Source organism: Sceloporus occidentalis, unplaced genomic scaffold (assembly GCF_023333645.1).
Source record: "Sceloporus occidentalis isolate IW3139 unplaced genomic scaffold, rSceOcc1.0.p SCAF_21, whole genome shotgun sequence".
Lineage (NCBI taxonomy): Eukaryota > Metazoa > Chordata > Lepidosauria > Squamata > Phrynosomatidae > Sceloporus > Sceloporus occidentalis.
Window position 1 is genome coordinate 2,671,132 of NW_028317001.1, and position 20,797 is coordinate 2,691,928.

At 48.6% G+C, this 20,797-nt stretch overlaps 1 protein-coding gene across 1 annotated transcript; it reads left to right on the forward strand.

The window, feature by feature from the left end:
* The first annotated feature begins 214 nt into the window (after positions 1 to 214).
* EFCAB5 (EF-hand calcium binding domain 5) lies at positions 215 to 20,512 on the forward strand. The gene is made up of 22 exons (XM_089484185.1): positions 215 to 267; positions 976 to 1,525; positions 1,905 to 2,061; positions 2,644 to 2,707; positions 3,741 to 3,811; positions 5,190 to 5,345; positions 7,071 to 7,170; positions 8,228 to 8,992; positions 11,424 to 11,504; positions 11,617 to 11,709; positions 12,599 to 12,813; positions 13,121 to 13,277; positions 13,675 to 13,964; positions 14,188 to 14,360; positions 14,765 to 14,993; positions 15,221 to 15,373; positions 16,825 to 16,931; positions 17,637 to 17,890; positions 18,351 to 18,583; positions 18,791 to 18,887; positions 19,437 to 19,674; positions 20,066 to 20,512. Exons 2-21 carry the CDS (start codon positions 984 to 986, stop codon positions 19,649 to 19,651), a joined length of 4,152 nt encoding a protein of 1,383 aa, XP_089340311.1. The 5' UTR covers positions 215 to 267; positions 976 to 983; the 3' UTR covers positions 19,652 to 19,674; positions 20,066 to 20,512.
* The last annotated feature ends 285 nt before the right edge of the window (positions 20,513 to 20,797 follow it).

Consider the following 20,797-nt stretch of genomic DNA (forward strand, 5'->3'; position numbering starts at 1 on the left):
GTGTCAGCTCACACACGCAACACACACACAGACACAGGAACCATTCTGTGGCTGTTGTCTGCCGCCGCCGAAGAGGAGACTTCTCTCGCTTCCTCCCTCTCTCTTTTTTCGTCTTCCCCCATTAAAAATAAAATTAAAACCTAACCATTTAGTGACGCAACCCTGAAGCCGATGGCCGGCAGCCCTGGAGGTTTGTTGCCTGGCAACATCAAACACACACACACACACACAAACACACACAAGCGCACAAGAGGCCTGGATTCCCAAGTAAGTTCCTTTGTGCCTAAAATGAGACAACGCTTTGTCATATATATATGTATGTATGTATATAGTTTCCAAGAGCGTCTCCCTTCCTTGGTGCCAGCCATCAGAGGTAGAGATCATTAAATAAAATGGCTTCTCATTATGGCAAAGCTGGAGAAAGAGAAACCTGCTGGAGGTTTGAGCAAAAGGCTAGGATACTGGGAGATAGCACTGTTGTTGTTGCTGTTGTCGTTGTGTGCCTTGGTGAACCTGGGCACCCTCCAAGATTTCCCAGATGAAGGGCGGCCAAGCAATGTCGGCGTGTGGCCAAGACGGCAAAAGTTATGTCTGAAGAAGGACAGAGAGAAACGACAGTGGATTGCTTTTGCCTGAATCTACTGGGAAGAGCAACATTGTTCGACTGCAGCAGTGATGTCCAAACTCTGGCCCTCCAGGCGTTTTGGACTCCAGCTCCCAGAATCCCAAACCATTGGCCAGAGCTGAAGTCCAAAACAACTAGATGGCCAGAGTTTGGACATTGCTGGATATAGGACACACACAATTTGCTGCAACAACTCCGCTGCTGGTCCATCTCTAGGCACAGTTTCAAATCCTTAAATGGTCCAGGTTATTTGAAGGACCTGGGGACCAGTTTGAGCACTGGACTATGACTCTGGAGACCAGGGTTCGAAGTTTCCAAACTAATATTGCATTTCTCCTTTTAACACGCAGAGTGAAACATGGCCAATGACGGCTCGGAGAAAAGCACCCCGAAGGACCAGCAGTCGGAAATGGGCCTCGGCCAGCCGCAAGTTGCCCTCCGACCCCTGTCTCCGGCAGTTGACACTCAATGGAAGGCTGTCTTCTATGAGAGCGTCCAGCCGAGGGCTTTGCACCTCCAGGACCGGAGGGTGGCCAAGCGCCACCAGGACAAGAGGCTGGAACAAAAGGTGGAAAAGAAAGAGCCTCCGGACGGTCTGGCCCGGGACTGGTTCGACGACGAAAGGGCCACCCTGGGGACCCGGGCTTACCTCTTAGACAAACTCCTTCCCACCTTGGTCCCGGGAGTGGAGAAACTGCTCCGGGTGGCGGAGAGGAAGCAAGCGCTGGGGACAGAAGGCCTGGAGCCCCACAAGTTCGACCCCATTAACTTCTTAGGAGAGTACCTGATGAGGCACAACCCGGCCTATGAAATTTCGGCACAACCGGGTCCCTACACGCGAGGGATGAAAGCCGTCACTGAGGAGCTGAAGAGCAAGGTGCCCCAAACAACCCCGCACAAGTGAGTATGCCCTGTCCTCTCCAGCTGCCCCAGTTTGTCAGTCCCAGTTAATAATAATAATAATAATAATAATAATAATAATAATAATAATAAAATGTATTTGTATCCCGCCCCTCTGAGAACAATCGGGGCGGCTAACAAATCCTCTGCCATCCCACTATTTCAGCCGCTGTTAAAATGTACCAGTTTCTCTTGTTGGAATACGATCCCAGTAGAGCTAACCAGGGCGGATCCTGCTTATCATCAAAGATCGGACGGGATCTGGTGCCTTTAGGGGGTTTAGGGTGGCTAATTCAAAGGTAAGGGTGATGAAAAAAGGGCGCCCCAGCTGTCTGAAATTTGGGGGGCACTCTGACTAAGCGGCGCTCTTTCCTGGCAGGGTGGCCGAGATGAAGACTCTGGTGGAAGAAAGGCGCCATCAGCGGGAGGAAGTGGACCGGATCAAGGACGAACTGAGGAACATACGCAAGAAGGCGTTGTCCACGCAGTTCAGAGAGTGGACGCGGGACACCACCGGACGGATCCCCCTCGCACTGGTCAGTGGGGCATGTCTGGGGTCACAGATCGTGTTGCAGCTTTTATGCACTGGATTATGTCTATCTATATATTGATTCCCCCCCCCCCCCCATATTAACTCTTTTTAATGAGCTTTGCCAAAAAGTGAAACAAAACCATTGCCTCCAGAAATAAAGGGGAAACTTGCATCGTGTTGCAGTTGCACCGAAGTTGCCCTCCCATGAAAACCATGCCATCCCACACACCTGGTCCATAACTCACCAGCTCTCTGGCCTCACCTCTCTGAGTCCAAAGCCAGTTTCCTGGGCTGCTCACTCACATCCTCCCTAAACCTGCCACAACTTGCCCATTGCTGCCACAAACCAGCGGCGCACACATTGATCTCAGACTCTTCCCATGCCTTTGCGTGATGCTTTGTGTTTCTTTAAAACCTTCCACCCATTCCACCTAATATTTTAATCCATCAGTGTTCTGGATCAGAACGGTTCCTAGTTAGAGCAGGTGTGTTCTTCCCAATCTGACCAATAGCCAGCTGGTGGACCTCTGATGGGAAAAGGGGAACTCTGTGGGCCAACCCTTGAAATGGGTTCTTTCGTTCACAGATCCAAAGTGCCCTGAAGTCATTCCTGGAGGTTGTCACTGGAGCACCCAGAGACTCTGAGGCAGGTAAAGTCACCCGCATCTTCCCTCACTTCCTTGGGCTGGAAGGACTCTGGCCCCAAAAGCATGGAGCAGACTGGGAATGCAATGCTGTGCATGCATATAAAGAATGGCCTGCTGTATTCAATGGGGCTTATTCCCAGGTCAGTGTGTGCAACTTCGCCCGATTGTCTTTGGAAAGGCGTGGGTTTTCCAAGCGCAGGTGCAGCAAATATAACCTTACAGCTCTTACCTTCCTCAATGGCTCTCAGCTTCAGAGGAAAACAGCCAAGCCATTGTTGTCCCGGGTTGAATGGGATTGTGGGAGATCGAGTTGCATATTAAACCAGATCCAGCTGCCTAGGCAAAAGAGAAAGAGACCCAAAGCTTGGAAAAGTTCCTTTTTATGAGTTAGAGTGCCCAGAATCCCCCAGCCACCTTGGCCAAAATGGCACCTCTCCCGTTCCATGTACAAAGGCCAACAGGACAGAGAGATGCCTCAACTAGGCCTCTCCTATAAGATCATGGGGATTTGGTACTTTGGGGGTATTTAGGCCAATGACACCCACATATTTTACAACATTAGAACATGGCCAAGATGCAGAAGTTATTAATAAGGGAAAACACGCAAGCCAGGAGAGGCTGCAGCCGTTTTATTTTGCCTGAGCCTCCTGGGAAGTAGGACAAGATTCTGCCCCAGCCTTGCCTCTCCTCCCACTGAGTGAATGGCTTTTGCATCTGGGACTCAGTTGGCCACAGCAGAAATAAGCCGAGGGCAAAGGGGGAAAGTGGGAGGAGAAGAGAGGAACTGGGACGTTTTTAAAGCTGCTGAAAAAGTGGGACAACAGAGGATTAGTCAGGATTGTCTCTGCCAAATTGGGAGGGTATGCCCCCACCGTATCCAAAAGAGCTGTCCTCCATTGGCCCAGGATGTTTTGTGGAAGAACAAAAGACCCAAGAGGGTCCCTCCATCCATTGGTCAGACTCTTCACCCGTTCGCTTGGTTGGCATCCCAAGAGCCATCCAGTTGACCAGATTTCAACGTCATTCCTCTCCATAGGAATCTATGCCAGGCCCCTGGAAGCCGTGGGAACGCTGGAGGTGAAGGTGAACCGGGAGGAATGTACGGAGGTGAGGACGGCGATGGTATCCTTTGGGGCTGGGGAGTGAGGGGAGTCTACTTTTTATCCTCTTTGGTGCCCAGATGGGGTACATCTACATCCAGGTGTCTTGGACTCCAGTTCCCCTCAGTCCCAGCCAGCGTGGGCAATGGCCAAGGAGCTGGAGCCCGTTTGCAGGCTGCCCTGCTGGATTCTTTGCAGGGTGGAAGTTGGAAGTCCTTCTGCTGTGTCTCAAGGCAATTCAAGAGGGGCTACTAGTGGGAGAAACAGCATCTAGTTGCTAGACTCCAGAAAGCGAGAGTCCTTGGTCTCCGATGAACTCAGATTTTCCACCAGCCCCCTCTCAGGAGACAAAACTGTATTCTATCAGGATTGTCGTTATCGCACTATTAGTCCCACTCTGGCAGACAGCGGAGAGCATCTGGTATCCCTGTCCAAATTCTATTAGCCAATTGACACAAGAGGATCTGAATAGCCCAGGAGGGATTTTGCTGGACCCTTGATGGCTCTTGTTTTGGCTGCTTAGCTTTGGAACATGCAAGGGGCATCATTATGGACCTCTGATTTCTCTTTCAGACCCTTTCTTATACCCCTGACCTGGGCGTTTACACAGCATTTGTGTTTCTCCCTGACCCAGAACAGTGGCAGGCTTAAAACAACCTGCTGCAGTAATCCAACCCAATGACAGGGCCTGCGGTTCCCTCTGACAGCCGTTGCTATTTACATTGTGCACACCCACTTTTCTTTTCCCGTTAAAACCTCACAGACGGAGGGATAAATCCAAAGTGTTAAAAATGTCCCTGAGAGGAGGCCTTCCGATAAATCTGAGCTCAAATCACATTCTTCTAGCCTTTGGAGCAGCAGGGAACAAGCGACGTCCCCCCAAATATTTAAAGATGAAGGTCACGTTACCTTTCAGTCATTTCTTCTCTGGCTCCTTAAGTCATTCCCCATAGGGCTTGGCTTCCAGACCTGCGATCATCTTGGTCTCCCTCCATCTTTTCAATGCCCTTCTTGAATTGTGGTGTCCGGAACTGGACCCAGTATTGCTCCAGATGAGATCTGGCCAAAGCAGAACAGAATGGCCTCTTTGTTCAGGCAGGTCTTTGGCTTTCAAATAATGTGGCAGAAGGCTTTCAATTGTGTGTTAAATGCGCTTTTAAACAGAAATTTTGGTTTAATTGTTTTCTGTAACTTTTGCAGTAATACGGTTTTGGGGGTCTCTCATTCGCTGGGCTTGCGTTATGCCAAACTCCACTTATGTCGAAGACTTTAACTGAACTTGCTTTTATACGGCTGGATTTCATGTTAGGAGAAAGGTGGGGTATTAATGAATGGATGGATTGCTTAAACAGAGGTTTGCCTCTCCCTTTGCCTCCCTTTTCCAGTATCTTCTTTCTTACGTCAAGAACTTCAACAGCGACCTGTTTGAGCAGCTGCTGAAGCATCTCCTCCAGTGCGCCAACGATGCCCGAAACGCCATCCGGCACGACGTCTGGAGGTGGATGTTCGTCCAGCTCTTCTTTGACTGTGATCCTGGACAGGTAGCCCCAGTGAAGTGTCACTCAGCAGGGAGTGGCAGAAGGTTTTGGGACCCCTTTCCTGCCCTGGAACATAAACATGCCCATGTGCATGTTCCTTCTAGTCTCCTGTTGACTTATGGCCACCCTATGAATTCCATCAAGTTGTTTTAGGTAAGGAATCCTTGGAGATGGCTTGGCTAGTGCCTTTCTCTGAGACTGAAACAAAGCCTATAGTACCTGGGATTCATTGGAGGGCTCCCATCCAAAGACTAAACAGGGCTGACCCTGCTGAGCTCCCAAGCTCAGATGGGATCTGGGGCCTATAATTTCTTGAACGAAACCAACTTCCATAACATCACAAGTCCACGAGTGGTCAGCCTCAATCCTAAAATTTAACTGACTTCTGACAGCTACGAATGTGAAATTCTCTCTTTCTCTCATATAGACACACACACACGCTTCAGCCCTGTCAATATTGTTCATGGCATTGTGAGGGGGCTCCGAGGAGGGCTTGAATCCGTTCCAAAACAATCATGTCAATTTAACGCCACTCCGTTGGCTTTTTCCGACCTGGGTTCCTTCCCAGCCCTATAATCAGTTCCTGCTGTACTTGGCCCTTGAGGGGAAGCAGGAAAGGCAAGGCAAACCCACCAAAGACTGGGGTCGCGGAAGCATCTGTTACTCCCCACTGCCTTTCTTCCCCATGTTTTGCTCTGTCACCCAGTTTAGCATGCCTACGGTTCCCCGTTTCTAAACTTTCACCAGTTTGGTGGCAGACTGTTCTTTTAGGCTGAATGGGATGGAAGGGGTCCTCCATCTCTCCTGACTTCAGTCTGCTCCATGCAGATGATGGGAAGCATGTTCTGTGTGTGTTGCATTGTGTGCTTTCAACTTAACATGGACCTATCCTGGAGTTCTCTTGGACTCTGATTAGAGAGCTTTAGTGATGAAGTTTGGGGAAGAAAGCCTCCAAATGCTACTCATTTTACCAGTGAAGCAACCTTCTGTGTGCCTTTTCATCACCTCTTGTGTAGTTGGAACAAAATCCCACTGTCTCATGCCTCCGTGTTACTTCCCCATGAAAACAACAGGAGTAGGGAAAGCGATGACCGAATCCACCAAGACTATGGATCGATCTGTTTCCATTTCTGTCCCTGAAAGCTGCTCAGTCCCTGAGGAATCCCTCCTGTGTCTGTAGAAGAGGTTTTCCTTATCTTTGCCTGAAAACTGATGCCAGAGAGAGTGTGGGGTGTTCATGCAACCCAAAGCTGCCCCGCTGCTTTATTATTCCTAGGATCATCATCATCATAAGTTAACTGAGCTGGTGGCTTGTCCTTTTTCTTTTAAAAGCAACAGCTTGATTCTTTGATGGCGTTTGCGAGTGCCGTTGATTTGATTTTCATCAAGCGGTCGATTCGGTTTCCTTGCTAAATCAGTGGGCTGGCTTCACCCACATACTGGTAAGGTTTATAAAGGAGCCGACCTGTTTCCCTAAGTAGCCGAGCCTTGCTTTCTCTCTTATCCAGGACGTAACAGTTATTTACACAAGTGTTTTTACACAGAGGGTGGCATCCTGTCTCCGAGGAATATAGAGGAGGATGCCTGGCAACCTGTCCTACCTCGCAGGGTTCAAAGTACGGATGCACCAGGGGGCCACACCTTCATTTCCAGCCACATAAACCACAGGGACTGAAATTATTGCGATGTGGTAATGGTTACAGATACGGCTCTGGTCCTTTTTCCTAGGTGGGGCTGCTGGACAGACAGCGGGTGTTTTCCTTACTGGAATTCTACTATGACAACACCTTGCAGCTTGCCAGGAAAGGCTATCGTGACCCAAAGAAATGTAAGTGTGTTATTGCATGGGTGGTGCAGAGCTTGGACAATCACTCTTCTGGACTACAGCGCCCAGAATCCCCTAGCCAACATGGCCAGAGGATGGCAGGAGCTGATGCAAAACCACACTTAAGTCTATAGCCTTTGGTCTTGGAGGTGTTTTGAACTTCAGCTCCTGGCAGTCCCAGTGCGATGGTAAGCGATTCTGGAAGCCGAAATCTAAAATATCAGGACTGATGACTGAGGTTCACTGTCATTGAAGCTGGTGGTTGATGTGGTTCTTGATGGTGCACATTGAGGGCTAAAGCACCATTGGAGGCTAAATAAAAATCCCTTTGCTTTTTGTGTGGGGTCACAAAACCTCATTGGTCTGGTTTGGCCTCCTTGGGAAGTCTTTTCTGAGGCTGGTTTTAGATGCCAAGGGCGCAAGTGTTGCTCTTACACACGCATTTCCTGTCTGCACGCTTGTTTCCATGCCTCCTGTAATGGCTGTGCAGTGAGTCCGTGAAGATGGGAAATCTTGGCTTATTTTGTTCTTATATCGGCAAGAACAAATAACTTCAGCAGTTTTCTCCCCACTGAGCGAAATTACAGGAGTTGTTTTTTTGCGCACACAAAAATCCCAATTTTTTCCCCAACACAATAGTTCTGGAAAAACGGCCCCCAAACAAACCTCACAGTGGTGGACCTCAATGGGTTGCCTCCACAAGACACTCTTTCTCAATGAGGTTGAGAAACACTTGCAAAGGCCTCTTACGTCTTTGTGAGTGAAAGCACAGCTGGTGTTCTTGCTGAATTCCTTGTCATTTTGCTCGGCCTAGACCAAAATGACTTCCTGCTGGACTGTGTCGCCCGGGGTGGCTGTGTATGTGTTTGCGTTGCCAACTGTGTTTGATTTGCATGCTGCTTTTCTCCATTGTTGGCACGCTAAATTGACCAGTATGTGTCGTCCCACGCCAGGGCCGCTCCTGCCTCTGGAACATTCGCGCCCGACCCCTGCACTCTATGTCTTTTTGACATTCATTGTCATTTGTGTCATTAGACAGCACTGGTCCTTCCTCTTCTAGGGCCCATGGTCGAACTGCATGATATTGAGCTGACTGAGTTTTGGGGAAATATGGCGGACGATGAGCCCGTTTTAGATGAACCCGGACAACCGACGCCCACGATGGGATTATCCGAGGAGGCCATAATGCTCAACGAGATTCTGAAGGGCATCCTCTCTGATATGGACTTGGAGGTGCCAAAAACGCCGGAAACCTCTGAAGGCACTAGCCCAGAGCTACCTGGGCTGGAGCCGACTGTGGCAGAAGGCAGTGAGGCCATTCCAGTGACTGACGCAGGGGAACAGGCGGAAACACCTGGCGAAGCAAGGGTTCAGGAGGAACGGGCCCCCGAAGATGAGCCAACGGATGGAGAAAGTGCCAGACCCGTGGATGAAGGAGGAGGACCCGAAGCCATCCCAGCCATTCCTGAGCTGATTGTGGAAGGAGAGGAGGCCGAGGGAGGTGAGCAGCCGGAAAAACCCACTCCGCTTTCTCTACCTGAGCCAGGTGAGCCAGAGCCGTCTGTTCCCACGCCATCCCTCTCTCAGACAGCCATCACCCTCCAGCAGTTTCTGGACCAAGAGTTGAGCCCCGAACTAGAGGCTGGCTCCGAGGAGAAAGCTCCTGATGTGCAAGAAGAGGCCGGGGAAGCAGAGAAGGATGCTCCCCAGGAGGAAGAGCATGGAGAGGAAAGGGAGGCAGGCGATGCAGAGACGCAATCGCTGGAAGGCGAAGAGGAACAACCTGCGGCAGAGCTGAGAAAACCGTCTAAGGAGAAGGCACCAGGTAAGGCACCCTTTCCTACACAGCCTATGGGGCATTTGTAGGATGGCTGTTTATGGGGATGCTGCCTCGCCCACAGATATCCATGAAGCCACATGTGGCAACGAAATTGTGGCTAAAGGGCCTGGGCGCTCTTCTCCAGCCTGGTTCCAGGAACAGAGGAAATACAGTAATAAATTCTCTCCCCAATAAATAACGCGCAACTACGTTACGGCAACGAAATGAAGGCTAATGTATGTATGTAGTGTACGTATGTAGTGTAATGTATGAGGGCGAACTACATTGCCTTTGCAACGTAACTGGATCTTATGCCATTTAATTGTCTACTTACATGGATGTGTCCCCTTGCTATTTAGTTGTGTTTGGTATCACAGGCCAAAGGCTTGTAGCATCATGCCATTTTTCTAAGGGACTAAGTAGTGTAGTTATTCTTTCATAACTAGAACATCAAGGTTTTCCTTTAATCATTGTAACTATAGCGGAAAGTAATGACAGGCGTTAGATTACTTAGCAGGTTAATTCCTTTTTAACACCAGCAAAGAGTCTGGTGGCACCTTCAAGGCCAAGGCATTTTATTTGGCCCAAGCCTTACAAATGCAAGTTGTTCGCCTGTGAGGTACTACCAGACTCTTGGGGGTCTTTGTTGCATCCGACTAACATGGGTGCTAATTCTTTAGGACAGCGAAGAGGGTGCCAGTCTGACTGCTCCAAAAAGGGAGTTTCAGAGCCTGGGAGTAGCCACCCAGAAGGCCCCATCTTCCATGTTCTCAACAGATGTATCTCTGCCCCACCACCTTCCCAGGTACTTCTGGTGAGAACATGGAAGAAAGGCCTTTTGGGAAGATCCAAAGATACTGTCCGTCTCAGAGAGAGATAATTTGGATCTGAGCGCGTGGGGCTTTGTAGGCCATAAACAGCACTTTGAAAGGCCAGGTTTTGAGTCCCTTCTGCTCAGCCTTGGCTGATTTGGAGAAAATTACACTTTCTCAGTTTCAGAGGAAGACATTGGCAAACCTGCTCTCAAGGTATCTTGCGAAGAAAAGCCTAGGAAAAGGTCACCAACTGTTGGAGTCAGAGTTAAGGGCTCTCATGGTGTAGTGGTTTGAGCCACAAAACATCCCATCCTTGTGACAAGGATGCCTTCCTGCTATGCGTTCCAGATGTCTCTCAAAGGACAGGACTGTGTTGGGGTTAGAGTGCTGAACGGGGGCTTGGAAAATCCAGGTCCAAGTCCCCCCTGAGCCACATAAACACCCTGGGTGACCTTCTGCCCATCTCCTTCAGCCTTGCCTATGGCACAGGGCTGTTATTTTGAGGGTAGATCAGGGAAGAAAAGAGCCACCCCACCCTGAGCCCTGCGTTGGGAAGATGGTGGAACCGATAAAGAAATGAATTAGCTGAAGGCCATGGCTTTCCTAACTGCTAAGCTGGATTCAAGCAGAACCCTGAAAGAGCGAGATTGCAAGATCAGATAGCCGGAATCAGGTGTGCGATCATGACCTCTTAGATTTCGAGGAGGGAGAGCCTGAGTCACACCTTTCAATTATTTACCAAGGAAAGCCAACCGCCTGGGAGAGCGGCCTCCCGCGCAGCCGACCTCGGGGCTTCCAAACTGGATGAGCCAGAAGTTGCTTTCAGCTCATTCCCAAAATATCTAGCTAGCTAGCTAGCTAGCCCCACTTCCACTGTTAGGGCAGGAAGAATTTGAGCTTCCTTCAAAAATCAAAACAGAGGCAGAGCAAAACTGACAGATGTCTCTATCCAAGCCGGAGTCCTTGAACACTTAGCTATTAAAAGCCAGGGTTTGAAATGCCCTGGCTCTGAGAGGCTTTAATGCCCGTATGGAAGCTAGGACTCCGCAGCCCTCTCCATCCCCCAAAAGAGATGTCCATATTGAATTTGCCTCCTGCAACTAGAAGGAGAATTTCATTCCAGTTTGTTTGAGAAGAATTTCCTGGAATTCAAACTGTTTCTTTATATTAAGAAATTGAGGTTTAAACACCTCAATGTGGAGGAAAATAAAACTGACAGCTTTCCCCATGCCTACTTTGCCTGTTGGCTTGGCGAAGGAGAGAATCCAGTAGGGAAAGTATTAGTATAGTATTAGGAGCCCATCTTCCATTGGCATTGCACCCCAACCCAGGTGCCCCATATATGCCCAGCAAAGGGGAGCTGATATGGTTGCCCACCAAGGGATAAGTCTGGGTAGGATTTGTTCCACCTTTGGCTGTGAGGGGATGTTGGAACCTATCACGGGAAGAGTTTTTCTGCTGTGAACCACATGCTGCATTAAGCTTATGCCATAGCAGGAATATGTGTCGGTGTCTGACATCGAAAGAACCCTTGGAGAGGCCTGGGACAACACCTGGTTGGTTATAAGAAAAACATCCTAGCCTTTTCTATTCACAATCACCCCCCACAATCTTTCTTGCAGAGCTGCAGCTGTTGTCCACCCCTAAACCTGCCAAGGGACACAAAAGGGCACCGCAGCTGATCTACGGAGAGCGCTGGTCCGGTAAGTGCCGCCTTCAGGACACTTCAGGATCTGGGTCCCGTCTTTTGGGCACAGGACTAGCAGGACGCGAGGCTTCTCTCTGAAAACCAAGTCTGCTTCATGGTCTCCGCAGGTGACTTTCGGACTGCCGATCTCTCCTTCAAGTACACCGATTATGGGAAGGAAATCCGGGAGGACTGGAACAACGAAAACTCCAGATTTCCAGGTGCTTTTCTCTTAAAGTACAGTTCCATAAAACAATCCAGCAAATCCGCTGGAAACCTGACACTCACTCCTATGGTTAAAACAACTTGATCTGTGGGACCAGGAGGACCACAGTGACCTGCTCCTGGTTTCTTGACATAAATGCATTGGAAGTGAGACCCAGCAGGTTCTTCCAGTATTGGTTTTGTGCCGTGGGGGGGTTGGTTGATGCGCACCTGTGAATCAAAGCTGTAATACAGGCCAGATCTTCCATAAATCCCAGCGCAGCTGGAGGGAAGCCTAGTGGTTAGGAAAAGAACATGGTGGGGGAACAATTGAGGGAGTTGGGCTTGTTTAGCTTGGAAAAGTGAAAGCCGATACAATAGCCATCTCTAAATATCTAAAGGGGTGTCACAACGTAACTTGAGCTCTCCAAAAATCAACATGGGGAGAAAATACAGGCATTTCAAACGTGTGCCGTCTCTCATAAAATTTAGAGTTCTCTTGGTTATCTTTAGTAGCCCTTAACTCTTCCAGTTAATGTTCCCATTAGCAAATTAATGCCACAAACTCTTATCTGTCCACCAAGAAAGTGACAGGGTCTTTGAACCTTTCCAATTGCATGCGATTTATAATGCGCTGACAAACGTAAATACGTAACCAATCCTTTCTGAGATAAAGACTCATTTGCATTATAAAAAGATAAACTAGTCGCCCCTGCTCTGCAGATAAAGACATTGCTTCTGGTGTAACTTGACTGATTTCTGCCAATGCCCAGCGCCAGCAGTGAAGCACTTGCAGGCCTGGGCACCAGATATAGTGGTACGTTCCTCCTTTTCTTTGCCTTCAGTCCTCTAAGCCTGAAATAACCGTGGCTTCATGTGAGCGTTCCACCTCTCCTTTCCTTCCAGACCTCCGCATGAACATGATCGAGATCCAGGCTCGCGGGCCCCCTTCCTCCACCAGTGCTTTCGAGAAGGACTCCCTCAACCTGCCGCAGTTTGTCCAGCTCATGGAGACTTTTGTCGGTGAGGAAACGTCTCTGCTGAACCTGAAGAAGGTAGTGGCATTTGTGAGGAGTGGTTATGTGCAGACGGAGAATGAGAAGATCAAGCAGCTGGAGAGAGTAAGTAGAGAAGATACCCATCCCCCTGGTATCATTTCTCCAGGTTCTTGCTCCCCGAGTGCGCGCATTTGGCTTGCGTGGTGAAAATCTGTGCCATGAAAAAGATTAATTCCTCTCGCACTCAGGATGTTTCTGTTGCCAGGACATGCTGATGGGCAAAGCCAGAAACCCATGCTGGTTGGGGGATTCTGGGAGATGTAGTCCAAGCACTGGCATCTCCCGCTTTTCAGGTAACATAGCTGTGGGAGTTTCTTATTTTTCCTATAGTGAAGTGCGATTGCTTTCCTCTGCCCTCTTTCTTGCTCAGATTCACAACAGCTCTTTCTTGGCCTGGCGACAACTTCTCTTAGCTGGCCTCTTTGAGAAGTGGGACAATGAAAGCTCTGGGTTTTTAGATATGAAGGATGTGGATGCCGTTCTCTCTACCTTTAAGGAAGGGATGGAGGAAGAGGCCTTGACCAAAGGTAAGCGATGCTTTCTCTGCTCAGGAGGGTGTTCTCTGCTCTCTCAGTGCTATTGCTATCCAACATTAAGGAACCTTTCGGAAAACGATGTACAGACGCCCCCTTGCGTGCAAAGGTTCATCCGTCAGGGGAGACTAAAAGCTCATGAATGCACTGTATCAAACTACTAATAATGGGTCAAATGATTGGAAAGCTGTCAGGGAGCTCAGGTAGATTTATTTCTTCCTTGTTACCTACTCTCCTGTTCCTCTTTTAACTAGAGGGGCCAGGGATTGACCCGGGGGCTTTCCTTCTGCAAAGGCATGTGACCATTATGTGGCGATCCTTCCCTTAAACATCAAGTTTCTAGTTCTCATCTGTTCATAAGGAGCCGGTTGTCCGTTCTTTTCCCTTCCAGCCAAACTCCAGCTCCCCATACCTCAGTGGCATCCCAGCGGGATCGTGAAGTTAACCCAGAAAGACTTCCAAGTCTACATTGAGCTGGTGGTCTCTGAGCTGGCGGGCAACGAGGATGAAGTCCTGGACAACATTGTGGAGTTCCTCATGATGGCCGTGGAGTGGAGCCATGTGGAGCGACTGCGAGGGAACGCCCGGCGCAAGTGGCTCCTTGGGATCGAGCACGTGGCCAGGACCAGCGGGGGATGCCTGGAGCCTGTCTACCAGACCCTCTTCAAGACCCTCGCCCGGGTTGGTTTCTGTTTCTGCCCCACTGGGGAACGCTGATGCCACCCTTGTTGTTGTTCTTCTTCTTGTGTGCCTTCAAATCCTTTCCGATGTATGTTGTCCCTAAGGCAACCCTGGCATAGGGTTTTCTTGGCGACATTCGTCCAAGGAGTGTTTGCCATTGGCAAAAGTGTGGTATTCTTTCTATCCTGCCCATCAGCTAACACATCTTGCCTGTTATTATCAGGACGCAGATGCCCACGGAGACGGCAAGAAAATCAGTGCGCACGTCGCCCTTTTGGAATACAATCTGATTAACCCGTCCCGGGGAGATATTCTCCTCCACTACGTGGCCTGCACCGAAGAGGATGCTCCTTATGTCCTCAACCACAACCTTTTTATGGATATGAAAGGAATCAGGTAAGGAAAAGCCTACGGTGTCCTTTCTTTTCCCTCCATCAGATGTGGATTGGTCATGGGATGTGGGCATCAGTGACTCTACAGTAGGTCAGTGCACAGAGAGGAAGGGAATAGCAACCTTGGCATTAACCAAAAAGAGACATAGGCAAGTGTAGGGCAGAATTTACACCTACGCATGCCACTAACAGAGTGCCGGCCTAGGAATGACGTTTTGCCTTTAGCCTCCTCAGGGAAAGGTTTCCGATTCCACTTTTCACCCAGCTTGCCCAGCAGATTACTCCTTCCAGTGAGGAGAATTATGAAGCATTCCCATCTACGCCTGTCACTGCGCCATTTTCTCCCTGGTTATGTGACTTACCAAACCTGCTCCTTGTTTTCCTCCATCCTTTTCCCTCACCTCTTAGCTTTGCTGCAGCATTCCAAGATAAGCCCATCCACGTCCCCAGAGTTCAGCTGCATGGGAATATCCAGTTCTGGAACTACGACCGGCTCCCCAAAGACAGGATGGGCTCCTTCTTGGTCCTCCCGCTTGAGGACGTCCGAAGAAGAGTCTTTGGCGTTCTGGGGTTGGACACCCTTCGGGACAAGAGCGACCAAACCATCTTCGTTCCCCACGAAATCCGTTTCTATCAGGTGGGAGCCGCAGGAGCATTTAAACAGACATTGAGGATCTGCTGGGGAGGACTAGCAACCTCCCTTGATCATAGGAATGCATCCACTTTGGAAGTGATTGCAGTGGAGTCTTTACTTACTATGCATGTTTCTTATGGGACTCATCTGCTTAATAATGTCCCTTTGATATGTTTCTTATTCGTATTACCTTAATCACTTCCCTGCTTAAAAATGCACTTTCTCTGCAGGGGGTTGCAAACGCGTTCAGCATCGCCTACCACCACACTCGCACCCAGGACAGCCTCATGCAGGTGATCATCACAGGAGTGGGGTGGCTCTCCACCCGGACGGCCAGCCTTCAGACCATCACCGCTTACTTTGTGGAGCCAGGCGAGGACCGGGTAACATACTGGGGAGCAGAAAGGGGACTGAATGGAAGATTGTACAGGACGTTTAAAAAACCACCCTTTAAATCAGGAGTAGGGAATGTGTGTGGGGCTCCCATGAGTTGTTTGCATTACAACTCCCATTTTCCTTCACATGCCAGCTAGGGCTGCATGTTCAGCATCCTTAATAAAAATGTCCTGAACCCTCCTAAGAGCCATGACTTAACTGGTGTGGATCATGGCCAGTTCCATACCCAACTCTCCCAATCTGGCACAGATGGGCCTGTCACACTTTCTCTCCTCCTCTCACTTTCCCCCTTAGAGCGCAGTTTATTTCACTTTCGGCAAAGGGTTCAGAAAGCAAGTGGAGTTTGAAGTGTTAACTTAGGAGGAGGGCAGAGGAAAAGAGGGGGCAGAACCTTGCCCTTTCCAGCCAGCTCAGGCAAAAGCAAACCACTGTGACCCCTCCTAGCCAGCCTGCCCTTCTTTGTTCATACCCTTTACCATCTTGACCACACTCTGATGTTGCTTGGCCAGACGTCACCCAGTTGTCGGAAAGCTGCTTGGTCTGTTCTGCTCCCTCTCTTCATCATGTCTTTAAGGCCACTTTGTGGCCCATGTGCACTTCTTCTGTAAATGTCAGATAAAGGGTAGGAAAGCACAAGGAGAGAAAGGAAGAGTTGATGCTTCAGTGGCATTCATAGCTTTTCCTGGGGCTTTGGGCAGCAGGTGGCGCTCGTGGCTTAAGATTTAACTCTGGATCAAGAATTCCTCTTCTTCTCTGCCTATTTTGACATTACCTCCCCATCCCCAGTTAATGGCATTTACATTACAAGATAATACTGTCAATAGCCAGCGTGGTTCAGTGCTTTGGGGATTGGACTAATCAGCCTTGTAAACCTTGAGCAAGTCCCACTCTCTCAGCCTTGGAGGAAAGCAATGGCAAGCCCACTCCGAAGAAACCTCCCAAGAAAACCCCATGATAGGGCCGCTATAAGTTGAGAAACAACTTGAAGGCACATTGCAAGAGAGTGAATAGTTTAATTCTATTTTAATGTTCACTTTTAGTATGCTTTTAATTACACAGTTTTAAATCGTGAGCCACTCTGAGTCCCAACTTTTCTGGGGGGAGAAATGGGATGCAAATAAATAACAACAGCAACATTGCTCCTGGATGAAGAATAAGCATGATGGGGTCCACAGCCTCGGCTGCCAATGGCACTGTCACTCAGGGTTTTGTGTGTGTGTTTTAAGGCAACCTTTGTCTACTCAGAAGGTACTAGCTTGGATACCCGATATCTCCAATGTCAAGGAGCAAGTGCATGGTTTTTCCATGGTCTGCCTAGCTACGTATCTCATTCCCTACCGCTCAGGATGAGGCCTCTTCTCCCACCGTACATCCAGACTCCTTCGCTCCCTGCAAAATCATCTTGCGACAAACTCTTCTCCCTCTTTCTCTTTCCAAGATGCATGACTACACTCTGCGCAAAATGATGACTTCGGATCTGAAAGAGAAATTGGAGGTCCACCCGCCTCCAGCTCCTGTGCTCAGCAGGAAAGACAATTTCTTTAGGTAAGGAGTGCTCTTTAAAGAGCAATGTTCCAGGGGCATGTTAAAAACATGTAGGTTCATGTCAAAGAATATATATCATGGCCTATTTAGGAAAGCAATGATATGCCCTACAGCTATGTTTCACAGAGACATTCCTGTTCAATCCTTGGTTGTTTCACATTTCCAGCTACTTTTAAAAGGTCGCAGTTTCTTTCTCCTCTTCCCATTTTCCCGCTTTGTCCCCAGCTCCCTTCAGTTGCTGCAGACTAAGTCCAAAGCACAAAAGTAGTTTGCAATTGGCAAGGAAAAGAGGAGAGAAGGGGGCCAAATATTGCCCTTCCCAGAAGGCTCAAGTAAAAGCAAACTGCTGCAGCCTTTTCCTAGCTTGTTTCTTCCCTGTTAGTAACTTTGGCCAGCTTTGATCAAGCTCTGATGTAGTTTGCCTCTATGCGTCCCAGTTTTCATCTGAGAAATGCTGGAGGATATGCCATGGAGGTCTACGACTCCCAGAATCCGCTGGCTGCAAGGTTCTCGGAGTCAGGCTACACAAAAATAAAACACATGGGCACAAGGCTGCCCTGTTTCATGACCAACTGTGGGGAAGTTGCACATAAGGCTACCGCTGGCTACAGTGGCTCACCGCTACTGTGCCCAAATCAGTTCCTTTGAGAAGACTTGCTTCCATCCCATCTCAGGTTGTGTGTCTGCGAACGTCTCTCGTTTCAGCAACTACCTGTTCAAGTGCATCGACTGCTCCATGGTGGTCAGAGCTGGCGTGTACGAAGAACATCGCATTGCCGTGCCACTGAGGAACCCCATGGGTCATGCCATCATCGTGTTTGACCTCAACCTCGGGCGTCGCCATAAGCTGCCCTCTTGCGAGTACAAGGACCTGCAGAAGATGCTGAAGATGGTGCAGGCGGCCACCTGCGAGATCCTGAAGGAGGATTCGGGAGAGCTAGACCCATACTATGTCTTAGGTACTGCCCACTTTAGGACATGAAATGCTGGAGGACTAGGTTCAGAATGTTTAGGTTAGCCTCCTAAGCATGTAAAGAGATGGGGAGAAGACGGACAGAAATAATGTGATTGCTGGCTAAACGTGGGGAATAACGGGTAACTTTCAGGGTGTAGAATTCAGAGATGTCACCATATTAGTCTGGAATATCAGTATGCATTGCGACATCTTTGAGACTAAATGTGCGGAAGAAGTTGTAGCATGAGTTTTCATGCGCTTGGTCTACTTTCTCAGTGGCACCTCAAACATGCTGCATGATCCCTTTATGGACAGGTATCTTTCAGGCAACAGATCATCATGACAGCGGGGCCACCAGTAACCCATAACAGCTTGATCTGGAGAGGATTTGCTCGGTCGTGTCTGTGTGTTCCTTCCTACACAAAGTCCTGGGCTTAACCCTCTTCCAAACGTTGTCGTTCCAGAGGCTGAATACGTAGGGGACTGGAGGCGCGGGGGAGTCCTCTTCTACCGATTCATGCTCCAGGACTTGCAGAACTGCATCTGGAATCTGGACCCGTGGACTTCCTTTGGTGAAATCCGATGCTTCGAACAGCCGCCTCCCCTGGTGCATACAATACTGAAGTCTGTCTTGTTGGTGCTGTACCCACAATGGGCTGGCACCGAGGCTGTTGAGAACTGGAATTGCTGCATACAGGTGAGAAAACAAACCCACAAACCAACAAAAGCATGGATATAGAGGGAAGGTTTTCATTCACTTAAAATATGTTATACCCCACGATCACAAGGTTGGTTTAAAAGCTGAAGAGAGGGGATTTGTTTGAGTCTTTCTAGCCTAGCTTCTTGGGTCTATAAATGTAATGCGAAGCATCACATTTCCCATTTCTTTATATGCGTGTTGTAGAAACTTGATGGAGAACTTATCGAAAACATTTGCTACTTTGACCCAACCGCTGCCTATGTGGAAATTCGGCCAGAGGTTCTGTACAGCTGCCTCCGAGGTAACGTTTCCCCCAATAATGGCGCACAATTGTGCATGTTAAACAAACGTAAGATCTATGTGTTTGCAAAATGGAAGAAAATTGCTGCCTGGTGGAAGAAAAAGCAATCCCTGGAAGGCTTCAGTTGTCTCTAGGGTGTGTATCTACATTGAAGAAATAATAGTTTGACACCGCTGTAGCTCCATCCAAGGATCCTGGGATTTATAGTTTTGCAAGGTTTTTAGCCTTCTCTGCCAAAGTGCGCTGGTGCCTCACCAAACTACAAATCCTAGGGTTCTTTGGGATGGAGACATGGCAGTTAAAGTGGTGTCAAAGAGCATTATCTCTACATTATAGGAAGCCAAGATAGATGGTTTGAGTGATGGACTGCGACTCTGCAGACCAAGGTTTGGTTGATTTTGTGGTGTAGGAGCCTATCTATGCCTGCCTTATTCTTTCCATGCGATTTCTACCTCTAGCACCAGACTTTCTGTTAAAGACTTTCTATTAAATACGTTCCCGTATTCGGTCAATTAGCATTTGGCGCTGATTGTATGACGCTCCTTTTAGGCGCACGCAGGCAAGATGTGTGGAAGTTTGGCTCGGCGCCGTTGGAGCACCTGTACAACTGGACCCACACCTGCCTGTCGCTCATAGAGCTGGCGAAGAAGCTCCAGCATCGCCAAAGCACAGCCCATTCCTCCTCGGTGCTCCTGACCCCCAACCTCTCTCGCTCACTCCGGTCGTCGCAGATATCGACCAACCGGACCAGTTCTCTGGCTTAAATCGGCGATCGGTATTTTAAAGTGTGAGTTGGAAGGGTTTAAAGTCCCCCCCTGCTGTTCACAACCACTGCTTTGTTGCACATAGGTCTATCCAGAAGTAAAATTACACTTCGTGGTTAATGCGTGGTAGCGCATTAAAAACAAACCCCGCATGCGAGTGGAGAGAAACGCATTTACGTCTCTGCATGACACTTTTATTCTCTTCCAGTCCTAAAAGCATGGGAGAGGGTTGCAAAAGTGTCCCTTTTGCCAAACTGGAAAAACCCATTTGGCTAAACGGATAGCTTTACCATCCTCTCCCAATGTACAAAAGACTCTAGAAAAGTGCTTAAGATTTTTTGAAGCCAAGAAAAAACCATCTTTTCTGTGATGCCATAAATGCCTTCATGTATTTTGCCTTTTTTCTTTGTACAGGTAGTTTCAAATGTTAAGAATACGAATACTGGAAGAGAACGAAAATGCTTCGGCTTCAGGCGGAGACACAAAGAGAAAAGCGCTTCCGGGTTTGTTTTTGATGCAATAAAGCTCTAAGTTAGTTCGCATCTTCGAACAGATCCATCCATAGATGCTTTTGCTGCAATGGATAGACACTTGTGGCCTCATGGGACCAGATGGCTTGAACCCAAGTCTTGTTTAATTCTGGAGACAGAAAGGATCAGAAGTGACTGAATGGTGTTTTTAGAAGTGCTTTTCAGCTTAGCAGGATGAAAAAAGGGAGCAAGTCCCATGAAAAACACACCTGGACTCCCCTCTCTGAAGGCGACAACCGGCTTTCCTACTGGCTTGAGGTGACAACACACAACTCCAGCGATTTCATCTCAGCAATCATTTATCTTTCGGCAGGATCTTTTTTTAATAAAATTTGGGGAAATTAAAAACTCCCTCCTCCAGTTCTGTGGTTCTCTTTTTTCTTTTTTAGCTGACAAAAACACACACACACACACACAAAACAATGGCGTATCTGCCAGATATTTTGTAATTTGAGAGTATAGGTTGCTTTTAACGTTCCTTGATAAATGGATTGCGGCGTTATTACAATTTGCGATTCCGTCGGTGATCTGCTTCAACAGCAGCAAGGGAATATCCGGAACAAGACGGAGGGAGACGTTTTGAAGTATCTTAGGGTGATATTCTGGGAACAAAGTC

What these genes read in the sequence shown, in the direction of transcription:
- EFCAB5 (XM_089484185.1), top strand. Translation starts at nt 984, where the DNA reads ATGGCCAATGACGGCTCGGAGAAAAGCACCCCGAAGGACCAGCAGTCG. An exon ending in GACGGATCCCCCTCGCACTG is followed by an intron (nt 2,062 to 2,643) that starts GTCAGTGGGGCA and finishes TTTCGTTCACAG; the next exon opens with ATCCAAAGTGCCCTGAAGTC. An exon ending in ATGGATATGAAAGGAATCAG is followed by an intron (nt 14,361 to 14,764) that starts GTAAGGAAAAGC and finishes CTCACCTCTTAG; the next exon opens with CTTTGCTGCAGCATTCCAAG.